The 18,311-nt window shown below is 59.1% G+C and overlaps 1 protein-coding gene across 3 annotated transcripts in view; it reads left to right on the top strand.

Annotated features, from left to right (window-relative positions):
- ZNF395 (zinc finger protein 395) overlaps positions 1-12,972 on the top strand; it is a 42,951-nt gene extending 29,979 nt beyond the window's left edge. For all 3 annotated transcript variants that reach the window (XM_054701080.1, XM_037526518.2, XM_037526517.2), the window contains exons 2-10: positions 981-1,227; positions 2,291-2,508; positions 4,514-4,623; positions 6,224-6,459; positions 6,820-6,920; positions 7,460-7,739; positions 8,840-8,932; positions 9,668-9,771; positions 9,918-12,972. In XM_054701080.1, the coding sequence (XP_054557055.1) occupies positions 994-1,227; positions 2,291-2,508; positions 4,514-4,623; positions 6,224-6,459; positions 6,820-6,920; positions 7,460-7,739; positions 8,840-8,932; positions 9,668-9,771; positions 9,918-10,029 (1,488 nt within the window). In that variant the 5' untranslated portion in view covers positions 981-993 and the 3' untranslated portion in view covers positions 10,030-12,972. The remainder of the gene's footprint in view (positions 1-980; positions 1,228-2,290; positions 2,509-4,513; positions 4,624-6,223; positions 6,460-6,819; positions 6,921-7,459; positions 7,740-8,839; positions 8,933-9,667; positions 9,772-9,917) is intronic.
- The last annotated feature ends 5,339 nt before the right edge of the window (positions 12,973-18,311 follow it).

Genomic DNA, 18,311 nt, shown 5'->3' with positions numbered 1-18,311 from the left:
GAGCTGGGCTGGGGTGGGAGTGGGGCACGGTGTATTCCCAGGAAACCCAGGAGAGTCAGCCGCCGGGGCCCTGACTTGGCCTTCTACCGGGTGTCGCAGGGAAGCCGGACACCAGATCTCGCTCTGGCTCTGGCACCAACTGCCTTGGTGGCCACGAACAAGTCACTCAAGCCATCCCTGTCAGCTTCGGTGGGGTGAGCCAGGGAGGCGGGCAGCCTGGCTCATTTCCGTGGCTCTCAGCTGCTCTGCAGCCAGCGGATGTCCTGGCGCCCCTAGTAGGGGCCCCTCCAGGAGCCTGGCCTGGGGAGCTGGGCACCTGGCCACTTTGTCAAGTTAGCAATGCTCTGTTCACCCCAGAAAATGCAGCAGGGTGTCTAGATGGAAAACATTTGATGGGAAACCGCGATCCCTTTGTTGTAGAAAAAGACTTAAGTCATATCTCACGGGGAGCCTGGCATGCTATATAGGAGAGGTGGGTATTCCTGGGAGGCCACATGCAGGATCGCTGGTCTCTGTGCTTATTAGTATTTCCAAAGTGCCCTAATAGGAGTGGGCATTTCTTTTGTAAAGAGGAAAAAACATAAAATTTACCTTAAAATGTTTCATCCCTTTTTTAAAAAAAAGATTTATTTATGCATGTAAGAGCTGGGGTGTAGGCCAGAGGTGCCATGGGGGTGCGTGTGAGAGAGGATTGACCAGAGACAGAGTGGGGAGCAGAACAGGCAGACTGACTGAAACACACTGCTGAGGGGAGCAGCGGGCCAGACAGGAGAGGTCTGCTGCACCGTGTCTGTCAGCAACCTGGCTGGGGATTGAATTCAAGCCACAGTGGCTGGCAGTAGCTTGATAGTGCTGAAATTTGAACTGCGCCACTAGGGAGACCCTATGTTTCATCCCTTCTAACGGACACTTGGGGGCTCCTGCTAAGCTCCCCATTCCCTAGATCACAATCATGAACCTGTACCCCTTTGCTTCCACAGGAAGGACAGCAGCATGGCCAGCGTGCTGTCCCGGCGCCTCGGTAAGCGGTCCCTCCTGGGAGCCCGGGTGCTGGGCCCACCCGGGGCTGCCCCAGCCCTGGAACCTCAGGCAGAGCTCCTGGAAGGGCCATCTTCCCAGCCCGGCCTCGCCTCTAAGGACACTTACCGCCTGGAACAGCCCAAAGAGGTCCTCAAGGGCCCCTGCCCCTCAGGCCTGCCGCCTGTGGTCTTTCAGCCTGGGCAGAAGGTAGGTTGATCCCAGCATGGCCAGATAACCCATCTCCCCAGGCCTGGGACCAGGTGGCGGGTGGAGCCCCGAGTGACAGGCTGGAAACTTCCTGGGCATTGGCTAGTATACTGGCCTGCCTTGGAGAGGTCAGCACACCCCTCCACCTTCCCTGGGGGTCCTCAGGTTGACTCCAAATCCTCTGGAGGGAAAAATGCAAGGTGTAAGCAGTTCAAGGCAATACTTGGGCACCAACAGATAAATAGGACTCGCAGGGTGAGGCAGCACAAGAAATGAGGAGGGACATAGATTCCCAGTTCACTTGAGTGGAGAATTTAGTCCCTTTATATTAATGTAGTTATTGATGGATAAGGACTCTTGCTGTTTTGGTCACTGTTCCCTGACTGTTTCGTTGTTCCCTTGTTCCTGTCTTTCTCTCTTCCTTGGTGATTTGTTGATTGTGTAAGGGTCTGATGCCTTTATCTTTTTGTGTAGTCACCAGGGAGTTTTTTTGTCTGTGGTTACCATGGAACTTAGAGAAACTATCTTATAATTCTCCCCCCCCCCCTTTCTCTCTCTCTCGACAAGAGAAAACATTAAAAATAAAAATAAATTTAACAGTAACTTGTATAACTTCTGTATACAAGGGAGAGACCCAGCATGACTGAGTCACCCAGTGGCTTCAGGTGCTACTGGCTACAGAGGGGAGGCTTGGAGGGAAAGAGAAGGTTAGGGAGGTTACAGGGAAGGCACAGAAGATGCAGGCAAGCAGACTACAGGCTTCTTTAAGCTGATAACAACTTCAGTTGCATGGAGATTCCAAATTCAGGAAAATGAAAAAATCCTAGAGACGGTCACATTGTTCCTTCCACCTGGAGAGCGTGTGAGGGTCTGATTTAGGAAGCCCTGATTCCGTGTGGGTTGTCTGGGCGCGCCGATGAGAACCAGGACCTGGAGCATCTGCTTGAGGTAAAAGTGAGAGAGTGTCGAGGATGCAGCTGGCGGCAGGTGATCCGGCTCCTGGGCTCGGGGTCTGTGCGGCAAGAACCTCCAAACACTGCAGCCGGCTCTGTTTTCTCCCCAGGTTTACGTGTGGTACGGCGGTCAGGAGCGCGCTGGGCTGGTGGAGCAGCACAGCTGGCCCGAGGACAAGGTGACCGTCCGGCTGTTGGAGCAGATGGCCCAGGTGTGCTGCAGAGCGGAGGAGGTGTGGCTGGCCGAGCTGCAGGCACCTGCCCCGGAGCTGGGGGCACAGGCACCCGCCTACAGGCCTGTTTCTCGGAATATCGACGTCCCCAAGAGGTTCGTGTGGGAGAACTGGGCTCTGCAAGTCCTAGGGTGGGGGTGTCCTGATGGGGATGGAACGTGGGAGCTCTAGATCTCGTGGTCAAGGTATTGGATCAGGCGATGCAGAGGCAGGGCGTCCTTTAAAAACACCCAGGGTGGCACCTTCCTTCCCCGACACTCTGGCGGGTCATAGGCACATCTTGGGGTTGGCTAAGGGCTGTGCGCCCCTCCTTCCTCCTCCAGCTAAAGCACGTGCGTGGTGTTTCCGTGATGAGAGGTGGGGAGGGAGCGGCTCAGACCAGGAGCCGGCAGACTTGTTCCGAGTGGGCCGAGAGTGAGGCAGGTGGGCCCTGGGGCCGGCCCTTGCCTCCGCTTGGCCGTGGGCGAGAGAGTTTGTGAAGTTTGCGAACCTCGGGCTCGGCCGTCCTCCGTGAACGGCTGCGGACACTCAGGTTTCACTTGTGTTTGGTTTTGATGTGTCACAGGCCGAGGAGTGATACTCTTTTGATTTTGACGACCATTTGAACGTTGTGAAACCAGCTTTAGCTCTTGCGCCAAACAAAAACAGGAGGCCCGAGGCCGCAGCTGGCGGGTCTCCTGGAGCCGAGGATCCCCGCTGGGGGATGGAAATGCTGGTGGGCTGTGGGTTTTGTGCTAGGCGCTTTCCCTGAGAGGCGCTCTCCTAGTTTCTGGGCTGCTGGTTTCCACCCACCGGTCTCTGGAGATGAAAGAGGGAACCCGCCTCGAGACTGCCTCTGCCGGCTGCTTGGGCCGTGACGCCCTCAGCCCCGCCGCCCCGTCGGTGTGTTCCGAGACCGGAGCAGAGGAGCAGCATTAGTGACTGAGTAGTCGATGGCAGGCTGGCGAAGAGCTTGTGCTCTCTTCTGTGGAGGCAGAAATGCAAAGGTCACACTAAAGGGAGGTGCTGACGTGCCTGGGCTAGTACGAGTCTCCGCCTCGTGCTTTCAAACCCGGCTGCGTGTCGTCGTGGGTCCGAGTCGTCAGGCTGCAGGCACACAGCCCTTGACCCCGGGAGCCCCCGGAAATAGGCTTCACACGCACTTTCCCTCTTGAGTGTTAACTCAGAGACAGCTCAAGTTTTGTTTCCAAGTAATGTCGCTTTAAATGGAGTTGTTTTTTTTTAAGATTTATTTTGGCATACAAGAACTGGGGTACAGGCCAGAGGTACGAGGCGGGGAGGTGAAAGGATTCACCAGAGACAGAGTGGGGAGCAGAACAGGTGGATCTACTGAAATACTCTGCTGAGGGGAGCAGTGGGGAGACAGGAGAGGTCTGCTGTGCCCTGTGGGTAGCTCCCTGGGGGAGCTGGCCGGGGATCGCACTCATACTGCAGAGGCTGCGGATGGCTTCATAGTGCTGTGCCTAACCCCTTGCACCATTTAAGGGGGGCCCTTAAATGGAGTTTTAAAGAAATTGTGTATGCAGTTTTACACGACTCTGGGGAAAGCCAGAGGATGGCATGGGGAGACTTACATTCGTGTTTCTGGCTTACTGCTCTTTGGTGTATGCACTAGGTCCTGTTGACAGTCACACTGTCAGAGCTGTCGTCACTTTCCTCCGTGGGTGGGCACTTGGTCAGTGTAATTGTGTAATTGTTCCCCCTTAAATTGAAAGGTGAGACGGGGGCAGGATGGTGATTGTGGAACCCCGGCAGGTGTCTCTACCCACGCTCTGTTTCATTGCTTAGATTCTTCCTCCTCGCCCCAAATAAAAGTCTCCAGGATAGGCTGCAGATTAGGGTTAGAGCTTGAATTTGGGGGAGAATGGAGCTGCTTCAGGGTGTCGGCGGTGGGATGGGGCCGGCCCCCCGCTTCCTGAGGCGGCCTGATCCTGTAAACATAGCTAAGAATGAGTGTTTTTCACCAAGAATGTGGCGAGACTTTCTTACTGTAACTTTCATTAGTTGAGCACGAACTGGCTGCATGGAGGGGGGTGTGGAACCATCTAGAAGAGCGTCAGGAAGTGACTTTGGCTCTCACACCCCCTTGTTTGATTCCAGGAAGTCGGACGCAGTGGAGATGGATGAGATGATGGCGGCCATGGTGCTCACCTCCCTGTCCTGCAGCCCGGTGGTGCAGAGTCCCCCCGGGGCCGAGGCCAGCTTCTCAGGTGAGGACGGTCTGGCCGCCTGGAGGCCACCACTGCTCGAGCAGCTTGTGGCCTAAGTCGCTGGACCCTCTTCTCACTGGGAGAAGACTATGAAACAAACCCCAAACTCAGTTTCATCCACGAATGTCCAAGTCACAAGCTGGACAATGGCCGTTCCTCTGCCTTAGACCCTAGCAGTTCCTGGGTGGGTCCGGGGTCAACCAGGAAAGGGCACTGCTTGCTCTGTGCCGCCGTGAGAGCCAATGAGCTTTCTAGAGACTCACGGCCCCCTCTGTCCTCTGCTCGCACATTTGCACCACAGATTCGAGGGAGGTGGTTTCTGCAGATCTGCCCAGCAGTAGAGCAGCTTTCGCTGCAGCACTGACCTCAGCCTGCAGAGTGTTTCAGAACAGTTAGCTGCCAAGGGTGCCTCTGTTTCCACTGATGTCAGCCTGAGCTCAGAGGTGTTGCATCAGCAACACCACACTGATGAGTGGGAGGTGTGGAGCAGGCTGCACAGAGCAGGATGCTGCTGAACAAGCAAGATCCTGGCCTTTTTATTGATAGAATGATCACGTGGCATCAGATCCATGGGGTAGGAGGGCAAAGAGAGAAAAATGGGTGAAGCTAAGGAATGTGCTTTTGCTGTCTAGGGCTTTGGGGGTCTACTGACTCCCCAAGATAATTCTTACCTGCTTGATGACCAAGTGTTGTAAGGGAAACCATACCCCAGGCCCCCAGCCGTGGTTCCAATCTTATCAACAAGGCGTCCACCGATCAGTTTTTCGGGACCCTCCCTGTCATACCTCGGTCCTCGGCCCCCCAGGCGTTCCCAGTCATACCTCGTGTTGCACACCCTTCCCGGGGCGAGCAAGCTTTCTGCTCTTGGTTGATTCGAAAGGCACCTAGTAAGGTTTGGCGCCGATGGCTGACTGGCCGGGCAGTTCTGACCTCGTATAGGCATGCAGAACTGCGGGTAAGAAAAATGGTGGCCGAACAGGCTGCTTAGGTCTAGCAACCCACACAGAGGCGGGCTGAACTGCAGGTGCTCGTGTTAGAAAGGGTCGGAAGACATCAGGATCATCGTATGTTACCCGGGGATGTGCTGGGGCGTTGCACACACAATCTGATGGCAGTGTGACCTGCTTGTTTGGGTTTCAGTGGCGTTTCTCACGCCAGCCTGGTCAGCATGCCCCGAACATGGCCGTTGTGCTACCTCCGTCGTAGGGAGAGCTGCTCCGGGCACCCCCGGGGTGACTCTCACCATCCCGGAGGCTCAGAGGCAGGAGACCCCCCCCATGCCCCACTGCTCCCCCTACTGTCCCCCTTCACGCCGGGTCTGTCTCATCACGGCCCACGCCGGGCGGTGTGCTCAGCGCGCGGCAGCCAGTGCCCCGGAGCACGAGGGCTGCTGGTGGAATCGCTGCCGTGAACAGACCTGCTCCCATTTTCACTGAAGCTCAGAAAGAGAAAGTTTGGGGTTTTCCTTCCTCTGGAGTAGCAAAGTCAGGAAGCCGGAGCCTGACTCGGCGCCTGCGAGCCGACCGCCCTGCCGACCTGGTGGGGACGGAGCCCCGCGGGCCGGGGCCGCGCCCTGAGTGTGCTTGTCCTCCCCGGCCAGTGTCCCGAGCGGCCTGCGACCTGTGGAAGGAGAGCGGTGACGTGTCGGACAGCGGCAGCAGCACCACCAGCGGGCACTGGAGCGGGAGCAGCGGGGTCTCCACCCCCTCGCCCCCCCATCCCCAGGCGAGCCCCAAGTATTTGGGGGACGCCTTTGGTTCTCCCCAAACTGATCATGGATTTGAGACCGATCCAGATGCTTTCCTGTTGGATGAACCAGCTCCACGGAAAAGAAAGGTGGGGGGACGGGGGGCCCATGTGCGGGGCAGAGAGAGGAGCTGGGCCTGGAGGGGAGGGGCCCCACAATCTCAGCATCCTTTGCTGCTTCTGGTCCCTCCTGGCCCAGGAGCCGCCTCTCCTTTCAATGCTGCCTCCTTTCCCTTCAGCCTCTGCCCCCAGCCCTGCCCTCGCTGCTGTGCCCCTGCAGAGCCCGAGCTGGGGTGGGGGGTCTTTCCCGCCCTCTGTCCTGCTGGTCGCCACCTCTGGCCCCTTCCCTGAACCTTCTCTTGGGTTCTGTTCGAAGGCAGAGAATGCAGAGGGTGAAGTCCCCGAGGGGTGGGGGAGGAACCTCCCAGTCACCCTGCTCCTTTCCCCTAGAACTCGGTCAAGGTGATGTACAAGTGCCTGTGGCCCAACTGTGGCAAAGTCCTGCGCTCCATCGTGGGCATCAAAAGACACGTGAAGACCCTCCACCTGGGGTAGGTATGCCGGGTGCCCGCCAGGGTCCCCGCCTGAGACTCCCAGGACCACACGCCAGGACGCTTCCAGCAGAGCGAGGTGCTGGGGGCCGGGCTCCCTGGGCCCCGTGGGGAAGAGGTCTCTGAAGCTGGGGTCACCCCACCCCCAAATGTGGCACTGAGGCTGTGGATGGGCAGGTTCCGTCCATCTTGTGGTCCTGTCTTGCCTCACTCTCTGCAGGAAGCAAGATATTTTGGTTCTCAGTAGATAAAGGGTGGTGGGGCGTGCACCTGCCTCCCCGCTCTGGGGAGCCAGGGCTGCCTGAGCCTGGGGCGTTGCTCCCAGCCCTGGGCCTTGAGGGGGCCTGAGGGTGAGGAGGCCAGCCAGGACTCAGGGCAGGAGAGGAGTAGGGGGCAGGGCCGCCTTAGATGCCAGGAAAACAGCAGACCAGACGCTCCCTGTGGCTCCTGGGCCCCCTCCCCGACCAGCTGGGTGGCCCGAGCAGACCTCCTCTTGTGCCTCAGTTTCCTCTGACCGTCCTGGCCTCCCTTCCACACAGGGACACCGTGGACTCCGACCAGTTCAAGCGGGAAGAGGATTTCTACTACACGGAGGTGCAGGTGAAGGAGGAAGCCGCGGCTGCTGCTGTGGCCCCCATGGCTGACTCAGCGCCTGCCCCCAGCATGACCAGCCCGCCCCTGGCCATCCTCCCGCCGCCGCCCAAGGCGCAGGGTTCGGGAGCCGAACACCCAGGCCTGGAGTCCTACCTGTCCCCGGGCGCTCTCAGCAAGTCCGCGCCTGGCTCCTTCTGGCACATTCAGGCCGACCACGCCTACCAGGTATGTGGACGCGGGGAGCTTGGTCTGCGGCTGTGGGGTCCCTCGGTGCCTGCCCAGGCCCTGGCCCTGGCCAGCCCACCCCAGGCCGCCCCCTGCGCTGCTGGAAGGCCTGACCTGTTGGCTAAATCGCACACCTGTGACTTTGAGCGGGGAGATGACATCACACTCCGTGAACGTGGGGGTTCGGGTGCTCGTCGGTGGCTGTCCTGGGCGGCCGCTGGAAGTCTGGCTCACCCGAGCACGCGGGTGGCCGTGGGTGTGGGCTGGGGAGCGAGTCCCGCTTCTGTCAGCGGGTGGAAGAGCGTTGTTGGGCCTCCCAGAGCAAAGCCAGGTGCCGGACGCTCCGGCGGGGTCTTCTGTACCGGCTGCTGTCCCGTGGGGGAGCTCTCCGGGCAGAATCAGACCCTGACCCGGTTCACCGGCTGCTTCTAACAAGGAGTCAGGCTTCGCGGAGGTGCAGGGCGCTGTGTGGGCGCAGCAGGGCCAACGGCTCGTGCCCGTCTGGTCTGACCCCACTCGCGGCAGTGCTGGTGCTTCTCACGGCCCTCCCACGCCTGCAGCGGGGTTTGGTCAGAGTGGGGGCCGGTGCCGAGCAGGGATGAAAACAGGGCTGTCGGCCAGCAAGCCGCTCAGCACCAGCCCCTCCTCGGAGTGTGCGGCCGCTGGGCTGCTCGCTCTTGGCCGACTTCAGGTGGCTCCGGGCAGCGGTGAGCCGGGCTGGTGATTTCACAGACAGACCCAGCCGCAGGCACGTCAGGGGAGAGCTGCTCCTCGCAGGGGGCCGCCTGGGACGCCCAGGCCTTCGGGCCGGTCCCACGGTGCTCTCGGGGCTGTGGACTTCGCTGGGCCCTGCCCGAGGTGCAGCCTTAAGAGACCCGCACTCGAGAGGTGCTGTGCGGGTGGAGGTGGGGGCTGGCACAGTCCAGAGCAGACTGGCTCCCGGGGCCCATCTTACTCAGAGTCGGGGACTCTGATCTTGCTCTTGGGCATACCCCAGGGTTTTCTGGTTGCCACCTTACCTCAAGGTTCCAGGAAGACTGGGTAGCTTCTAGAAGCTTCCTGAGCTGGGACCCAGGCTGACGTGCTCTTGTCTCTGGCAGGCTCTGCCATCCTTTCAGATCCCTGTCTCGCCCCACATCTACACCAGTATTAGCTGGGCGGCCGCACCCTCCACAGCCTCCTCCCTCTCTCCGGTGAGTGCCCTGCCCCTGAGCCCACGAGGTCTTGGGGGGCCCTAGCACCAGCCGGGGGCTCTCCCACCATGCCGAGCGTCAGGCCTGGCTCCCCACAGTCGCCCAGCCCCCAGACTCCCGAGTTCCAAGCACTCCCCATCACTGGTCTGCCCCCCCCTCCGGTTGCAGCCCCCAGGGAAGGTGGGAGGTGGGTACCCAGAACCGCAAGTTGAGGTCAGGAAAGTCACCACCTCTGTACCCCTGAGTGTCTGGGGGCTTTCAGTTTTAATGCTGAGAAGATAAGGGAGTAAATGGGGACAGCCAGAGAGGAAGAGGTTGGGACATGGGGCACATGGAGGACAGGGTGGGGATCCTGGGTCACCACGGACGAGGGCTCGGGCTGCTGGCTGCGCAACGAAAATATGTTGGAAGTTGTTGTGAAGCAAGCACAGCGGGTTTCATTTGCAGTAGCCCCTGTGGGAAAGGGGTCTCGCACCTTGGAGGGCCTGTGCACCCCCGGTGCCACCATCTGTCCTGCGGATGGTGACTCCATCTCCGTCTCTGGCAGGAGTCGCCATAGCAGGCCAGGGGCTCCCCGCACCGCCAGTGTGCCCCACCTCCACCCCAAGTGCAGCTGAAGGGCAGCTCACCTGTCCCTGCGGCATCCTCCTGGCCGGGGTGCTTGCTTCTCTGCCCCCAGGATGGTCCTGCCCCCTCCACTCTGGCCCTCGGCTCATGGCCCTCTCCCGTGTCCAGGTCCGGAGCCGGTCGCTCAGCTTCAGCGAGCCCCAGCCGCCGCCGCCTGCCATGAAGTCTCACCTGATTGTCACGTCTCCTCCCCGGGCCCAGAGCAGCGCCAGGTGAGACCGTCCGCCCTCCCCTGCGGCCTCCGTTTCTGGCCTCTGTTGGGTCACCCCCGTGGCCGGCGTGGACTCCGGCTGGGTCCACCCGGCAGGTCTCCAGGGCGGGGCCTGCCGTGGGACTGACCCGTGCGCCTCTCTCGCAGGAAGGCCCGCGGGGAGGCCAAGAAGTGCCGCAAGGTGTACGGCATCGAGCACCGGGACCAGTGGTGCACGGCCTGCCGCTGGAAGAAGGCGTGCCAGCGCTTCCTGGACTGAGCCGCGCCCGGGCGCCCGGCCCGCGGCCTCCGCCTCCAGGCCGCCGCAGAGCCTGAGCAGAGAGGGTGGACCTCGGGTGTTCGGGATCTGTTAGCTGAGGCCTAACCGATCAAACACGGTCCCTCCTGGTGGGAACATTTTTTTTTTTAACGAAAAGAAACGTGATTATTTTTTCCCCTAAAATAGGAGAGCGAACCGAAACTGACCCAGGGTATTCTACAGCGCACCAGAGACCAAAGAATCGGTGACACCCCGCCACCTCCCGCCTCTCTAGGGGATTCCTTTGTAAGCTCCAAAGAGGGACCAGCTCGCCCTCTTTCCTACAGAGTTGGGGGATTCTTTGCCTTCTCCGCTCTTCCAGAAGGGACTGTGAGCAAGATGAATTGACTTTTCTTTAAAAAAACAAAACAAAATACAAATCGCAGGTTTCCGGCTGACTTGGAGCAGGACTGGCGGGACTGGGGTGGGCGGAGCGGGGTACCTGCTTGCCTTGTGAGGTGCAGTGGCCCCTCCTCTGCCCGCTTGCATCGGAGGAGAGCCCGGCCCTCACCAAAGCAGCTTCCGCGGAAGCAGACGGAAGGCCCCTTCTTGGTGACAACGGCTTGAACCCGGTTCTCTGAGACATCGGGTGCACCCCAAAAACATTACAAGGCTCTTTGCAAAGCCCAGATGAAGAGGCTGGTAAGTCCAGCCAGTGGGCAGTAGGAATTCATTGGTTAAAACACTACGTGAGCCTTCTCGCCTCTTCCCCAGGAGATGAGCCCGGAGGGCCTCCAGCACCTGTGAGCTTGGCCCGGCCCCAGTAACGCCCCTCGCCACGTGTCCTCCCCCGGCACTTGGTTCTCAGAGTATTCAGAAGCTTCTCTCTGATTAAAACCCCCTTTTATTTGGGTGCCCTGGTGACCCTGGGTGGTCCTTTTGGATTTTACCAGGAACTCCCCCATTTCCCTCCCAAGGCTGCTGCGGGGCTGGTGTGGAGAGGGAGAAGCAAACCCATGGAAAGGTCAGCGGCAGCTGCCCCCTCAATGGTGAGGGAGCTGGTGGGTCACCTTCCCCTTTGGGGACTGCCCAGTCTTCCTCCCAGCCGGACTGGACTCTGCAGCTCGTGCAGAGGGGCGTGGATTCCTGCTTTGTCGGTCAAGTGTCGGTGTTGAGGAGGGTCCGCTTGAGGTGGTGACCCAGTCTCTTGCCTGAAGGCTGGACAGATGCGGCAGAGCGCCGCCTGGGGGCAGTGGGATCCCGGGAGGCGGTGGGGGAGGGCTTGCATCCTGGCGCTGCAGACCTGTGCATTTCTGAGCCCTCAAGAGTGGGGGGCGCTGGGTCGATGGCTGGGGAGGCAGAGGGCCACGCTGTTCTTGAGAGGGTGGGAGACGTGGGTGGGGACTTTCATGCCTGCCAGCAGCGACCAGCTGGGCCCTGCAGGGAATCTCCTCTTTCTCCCGAGGGTGACTGGTCTGGGGATTCCTCGGTACCTGTTTGAACACTTCCTGGAGCCACGTCTGAATCCCACCGAGCCCCCCCTCCTACGGTGGGGCAGCAGCACCCCCCGCACCCCTGGTTCTGATGGAGGCCAGCCTCTGGGCCCCAGGTGGAAATCCTTGGCTGCTGACTTGCTTCCCGTGGGAAACGAGCAGATGCTTTTCATGCTAAGACTTGTTGGACGCCACCTGGAGGTAGAGGCGTGACGTGGGACGGTGACGGGGCAGGCGCAGGGTCTTCGGTGGCGACGGGGCGTGTTTTAGTGACTTAGTTAAACAAGCACATATGGATTCTGTCCCGGGGCCGTCTCAACACTGGGCCAGCTGGGGGTGGCCCGGTTCCTCTGTCCCTCCCGCCTCCTGAGAAAGACGAGTCTGAGCGGTGGGAGGTGTGGGCAGCCTCCAGACCCGGGACCCGCCCGGGAGCCTCTTCCCTGCTTCAGCCAGCGCCTGCCGTTCGCGTTCCCCCTCAGCCGGGAGGCCGGCATGTAAAGTACTGACTCCGAAGATTTCTCTCCCAGTGGGGTGGGTGTCTCCGTCACCGGTGCCCGGGGCAGAAAAGGAGCCAGGAGGAAGGATTGACGAGGCAGCTTAACCACAGAGGGGGCTGGATGATTTTTTTTAAGCTTTTGTTTTGGGGCTGCCTCCCCTGCCTGCCTCCGCCCCTGACCCCTTGGGGGTGGCCGCCCCTCTGGCCCTTGACCCTCCCCCCGGCGCCCTCAGTGGCCCGTGTTGGTCCTTGACAAGCCTCGGGGCTGCCCCCTTTGTTGCCGCTCGGGGACTGACCAGGCCATCCCACCCGGTCTCTCCTGTCTTTCCCGGCTCCCCAACCCCCCAGGGAGGAGACCCTGATGGCTGAGGCCACGGTGTGCTCTGGACGGCTAACAGGTCCGGCTTTCAAAGCAGTTACCTGGGGCAGCCGTTTACTCCAGAAGTCCCCCTTCCTCTGAAATCTCTTGGAATCACCCTTTGGCGTCTGTGGCGGCCACATTGAAGGCCCTTAATGACATGGACGCTGCCCCCACGTCGCGAGTGCGCTGGTCAGGCCCGTCCCGGGTGCCGGCACACGGACCGACTAGGGAAGAAAACAGCCTGGGCTTCACTCTGACTTTCGAGCCGGCTGTGAAAGCGATTTGGTAATTTTAGAGAGTGTTCTGGACAAGGTGAGCCTCTGGCTTGACTCCTTGGAGGACGTGATGCTTTGGAGTGGGGAAGCCTGATTGGTTTGACATCTGACGTGTTAGTTTCTGGCCTGCCCAGGTTCTGACTTGATCAGGGGCCAACAACAACAACAACAACAACAACAAAGAGGGAGCGAGATCCCATCTGTGAATTTGTCTTCTTGGCGCCTTCTCCCCAGCTGTCTTCCAAGTATTATTTTTACTGTTAAAAATTTTTTTAAAAAATGTGAAATGTAATGTTTTTACAGCAACAATATGAAATATATTTTATAAGGAATAAAACGGGGTGCGTTGTCTGATTAATGCGTGCCCGTCCCTCCGCCCCTCCCCCCAAAGGACAGCCGTGTCCTTGTCTGTGGTGTCCCCGGGGCACATCATTCCGAGGCCAAGCCCCAGCTCACTTGTAACAGTCGGTGCTGGGACCTGGGGCTCAGCGATGGCCTCAGTGACCCCTGAGGGAGTTACTGCTGCCCCCATTTTGCAGCCAAGAAGAGTGAGGCACAGGGGTTAGGTAACTCGCCCAAGGTCATCCCTCAACTGGGAAGTGACAGTAGGACTGTCATCCAGGCAGTGACCATGATGTGCGTTCTGGGCCTTGTTGCTGAGCGGCTTGAGAAGTGAGCAAGCGACTTGGGAGAAATCAGTCACGCTTGTGCCAGAAGGTAAGGGGTGGCGGGGTGTCACTCTCGTTTGGGGCAGATGAATAAAGGAGAGCCCCGAGCGCTCAGTGGACTCAGGGTGTAGAGCTCTCCCAGGGAGCCAGGCAGGGGGTCTGGCGGCAAAGGGGGAGGGGGTGCTGAAAGGCGGTCAGGCAGTCGAGCCTCCCAGCTCCCCACGAATCTCCATGCTCTTGCTCTGGGCGCTCTCTGGCCTCTCCCACGTCCTCTGGTGGTCTGGCCCCTTCTGTAGTCACACTGGTCCCCTCACAGCCGTGCTCTGAATGACACCACCCTTGTATCCCTGCCTCTAGGCTCAGGGGCTCATACTTGCACATGCACACACACCCATGCTCCAGGTGTCCACAATGCACGCGTGCCCCGTGCCCACACTCCCAAGCGCCTCCTGCATTAGCATAACCAAGGCCGCAGGTGATGGCCACGGAGGCTCGTGGCGTAAAAAGCCCGATTAACTCACCCAACAGTCATACACCGTGACGACCTCGCTGGGTCGGTCTCTTCCAAGAGGCCCGTTCAAAGTAGGCCTGGGTGGTAGGGTGGTGGGGGCGGGGCCATGTCCCGGGCCCTCTGGCAGCCCCTGGGCTGAGTGTGTTGGTGCTGAACCAGAGGAAGCTGAGCGCAGCGGCTGTGGATTCCAGGTCAGGTTTGGGAAGTCATGGCACGTGGACTTAAAACAAGGGGGTGTGTCTGGGGGTGGGGGAGGGTGAGAGAGGGCATTGAATCGGCGCCGCCTGAGCTGGAGAGGTGGCCAGCGCCAGGTGCAGGGGCGCCAGCCCAAGAGGGTGGGAAGCAGAAGCAGTGAGGAGCTTCTGGATCGTGGGAGTGGCCCCGAGACCCCCAACGGTGCTGGACATGGATCGTGTCCGCTGAGGCGACCCTGGACATGACCAGGTACAAAGCCGTCAGCCCCATGAAGCTGGTGGTGGAGCGGGGAGGTCGCCCTTGGGCCTTTTCCTCCAGCAGAGAAGCCTTTTCCCCTTTCCTTGTCCAGCCCCGCCCCCACCCCCTAAGATGCCTCTGATAGAATCCAGGGAGGCCCCAGCCCCGTGCCCAGCCCCCCATCAGGTCGCGCCCAGGCCCTCCCGGGCTCATCTGTCCCTGACTCTGCAGCTTCTGGTTGGGTGTAACGGCAGGATGGCCCCGGACAGGTTGCCTAGGATCTCAGCAGACCGAGCCGGGTAAAGGAGGCGTCCTGGAGCCCTCAGTGGCTTTGGCAGGCTTTTATTGAGATTTACCAGGCACACAGCAGGCAGGGGTGCTGGGGGGCTGGGAGCTGGCAGGCCTCCTAGCACCCAGCAAGCCTTCACTCTCTCCGGGTTCTCCGGCCTTCTCTCGCGTTCTCTCTGCTTCTCTCGTGGTTTGGCTTCTGCTGGCATCCCCGTGACGCCGCCCTTATAAGCCCCATCTCAGCCCAGGTGAATCCCATCTACAGATGCGCGCACCCTACTCCAGGTGCCGCCATCAGGCATGCATTCATGACCGCAGGGATCCGTCATCTATCCTGATGGCGGGAGGGCAGAAAAGCCTGATATCATTTACTGACCCTACATTGGGTTTGACCAACAGGAAACCAGGCTGGAATTTGAGGGGCTGGAGGACAGAGAATTTGGGGTGTTGCACTTCTGGGGCCTTTCTGCCCTGCAGGGTGGGCGCAGGGTTCCTTACGGAGAGCTGACTATAGGGGAGCCCAGCCTAGCGCCTCACCCTCCCTCGCCCATCCCTGGAGCCCATGCCTCTGGCTTGGCCACAGGGACGCCCCCACGTTCCCTGGCCAGGCCTACAGCTGACGCTCTGGAACCTGGTTCCTGTTAGAGATCAAAGCGCTAGCAGATTCGCCCCGGCTCCACCCCGGCCTTCTGTGCAGGCCCCAAAAGAGCAGGTCTGGAGCACCTGGAATCTGTAAAAAGTGCACATTTCTGCTGAATCAGAAATGGGGGTCCGGTGTCCTGCCCTTGGGGAGGTTGTGCATGGAGTTTCAGGGAACCCTGCCCCCTCGCCTGCTTCCACTCATGCAGTGTAGGCGTCAGCCCCCCACTGGATCTGGGGACACAGCACGGTCGGGGGTTTATGCTCACGTGGCTTCCCCATCATGCTTTATATAAAGCAGAACTGTGTGCTTCGCAGCCCTGCTGAGAGAAGACGCATGCGAGCACACATGCACACATGCCCGCATGCACATATATACACACGCGCACGCATATACACGCACACACACATGCACACACTCCGATGCTGTGTTTGGAGTCTGCTGCTCTGTCACTTAAAAACAGTCAACCCCTTATTAACCTCTTGCTCAGTAGAAGTTTAATGGAGAAATATCTTTAAAACAATCCGTCAAAAAGAACAGCTCTTTACAAACGAGTAATGGCAGTGAGACGAGCCCAGCCCCCGCAAGTCTTGTCGCTCCACCGCCCTCCGAGAGGGCAGAGGTGGGCGAGAGAGCCGGCGGTGCGTGTTAGCGGGAGGAATTACAAAAATACACTCTGATGTAGCAACAGGGGTGTCGTGAAACATGCCGGGGGCACGGGGGTCACAACCAGAAGGGCAGGGGCTGCGCCCCGGGGGTGGAGACCTGGAGACCGATTCCACCTCCCGTCTCGGGGAAGAAGGCCGGGCTCCTGGCCGGCAGGTCTGGGACTGGAGACATGCTGTTTTGGGGATCACCTGGACACCTGGGGAGACAGAAATGATTAAAAGGCAACCCCGATAGTTCTGACCCTCCTGTCCAGGTCGCACTAGTGTCTCAGCGGTGGGAAGGAGGCAGCGAGAAGCTGCCCCCCGGGTAAATGGCCCCCAATGCAGCGAGAAGGCCTCCCTCCCTGCCCTGGCATCCTTGCCCCCAATCCCAAGTCTGTTGGCAGACTGTGGGGTCGAGGGCAGGTTGAGGGCAGGTCTGCCGGTGCAGGGGAGGGCCCGCCCAGAAGCAGGTGCTGGGAATCTCTGTGTTGTCGCTCACGTCTGCAGGCTAAGTGTGTCCTAGTTCTAGTTCTCTCGCAGAGCAAGTGTCTGGCTTCAGTACACCCCCTACCCCTGCCCCCTGCCATGAGCGAGTGGCCCCTCTCGCTTTGCATTGTCTAGAGGGTCGAGGCCTGGAGCAGCAAAAACAGCACAACATGGTCAAGAGTTGCTTCATGACATTTCAGTCAAAGACAGACCACACCTGGGATGCGGCCCCCACAGGCTGGACCTGACGGTTCAGGAGCCTGGGGCGGCGCTGTCTAGTGTGGCGCGATTTCACTTGATGACCTTTGGACAAGAACGGCTTCTAATGAATGTCACGTGTCTCCAAGTTTCCCTGCCATTAAGTGAGGCATGACCGTATGGGGTCAGGGAAGGGGAAGTAGCTACAGAGATCGGAGGTCCCCTTTCCACTGTTCTGCACCCCAAGTGCCCTCCTCATCCTAGGATGTCATTATACTTCCCGAATAGGGTTCTTCACCTCATTTTGGCATTGGGTGGCCCATGACCTCCAGCCTCCTAGAGTGGGAGCAGCTCATAAGTCCAGAGCAGCTCTGGCTACAGGAGCTCCCCCAAAGGGAGGACTCTCCAGCGAGAGCAGGGCTGGTTGGGGTGTGTATAGATGAACAGAGGTGAGATGCAAGCCTCCTGCTGCAGACCCGTGAAGATGTTTCCATATCGAAGTCAGTCACATTGAAAGTGTGGAAACACAGAAACAAGATGGCGGCCGAAGGAGACCGGGGTGAATGTAACCCCCAAGAGAGCTGGCTTCTGTTTCCAGAGCGTCCCTGGAGAATGCTGCATCTCAAACAGAAGCTACTTACCAGCTTTGTTGTGGTGCCTCCCAGTGGGAAGCTGGGGAGAAAATTAGAAAAACCAATTGCCTGAATAGGGGCTCAAATAAGCTTTTTGTTTTAATAAATTGCTGCAAATGTGACTGATTTGAGGCTGTCCTTCGGTAAAGAAAACAGTGGCAGTTCGGAATGGCACCTGAGCTTCATGCCCCGTAGAGCCACTTTAGAGACTGTCTTTAAAATTGGAAAGAATTTGATCCATGCTCCTGAAAGGGTTATCCGCAGTGCTGGGCTGCTCGGGCTGAGGGAGAAACAGACCGCTGGCTAAGGGTCCCAGCGGATGGCTTCAAAGCCATGCAGGTGACCTCAGGGTCTTTGGAGATGAGTCATTCTGCTAAAATAGTCATGCAGGCATCTCACAACTTAACACATGTCCTGTACGGTGACAGGCCTGTTGCAGAGAAGCCAGCCTTCCTGCAAAGAGCCACGTGGCTCCCGGCAAGCTGCAGCGTGGCTGCTGCCGGTGAACACGTGTCTCCATAGACTCAGAAGGAAAATCATGAATGATCTGGTTACTGTTCACGTACAGCAAGCCACACAGCACATACTGCTTTCTGTCTCAGTCAGGGAAAGTTGGGTGAGGCTGTGAGATGATGGTGCCAGCTGATTAGATCGGCTGGTGCAAGTTTCTCCACTTATTTCAGGAGAGGTTCCACACGCCACAGACAGCCATGTTCTATAATGAATCGAGGCATGGATGCTTGGTGGTTGGGATTTCCTTAGATGTGCTTGTTCCTAATGTCGGGTATTGTGAGATGTGAGTGTAGGCAGATGGGCTGGGGAAGCTGAGTTTGACTCAGCAATGATGGACGATAAAAGAGGGTCCTCGATGTTAATTGTCTGGGGTGAATTATGGGCCCATGGGCAAGTGGGCAGGTGGGGAAGAAAAGACCAGAAGAAGGCAGAGAGGGGTAAGGTGCAGGCAAAACTAAATGCAAAAAGAAAGAGGGCACAGATGCCACTGGGAAGAAGACGCAGTGAGGGGAGCCACTGTCCTAAAAGCTGCTGGTCTGTGGGGTCCACTTCTCCAGGCCTCGCTGGGTCGCAGTGCCATGGACCCCAAGGCATCAGCCCGTCTCTGCCCAGGTGGTGGGAAGGACACATGAGGAGAGGAGGCAAGAGAAGCAGAAATGA

This window comes from Talpa occidentalis, unplaced genomic scaffold (assembly GCF_014898055.3).
Source record: "Talpa occidentalis isolate TD23 unplaced genomic scaffold, MPIMG_talOcc4v2.1 talOcc4.4, whole genome shotgun sequence".
NCBI classification, from domain to species: domain Eukaryota; kingdom Metazoa; phylum Chordata; class Mammalia; order Eulipotyphla; family Talpidae; genus Talpa; species Talpa occidentalis.
Note: the sequence above shows the minus strand (reverse complement) of the source record. Positions and strands in the feature narration are given on the sequence as shown.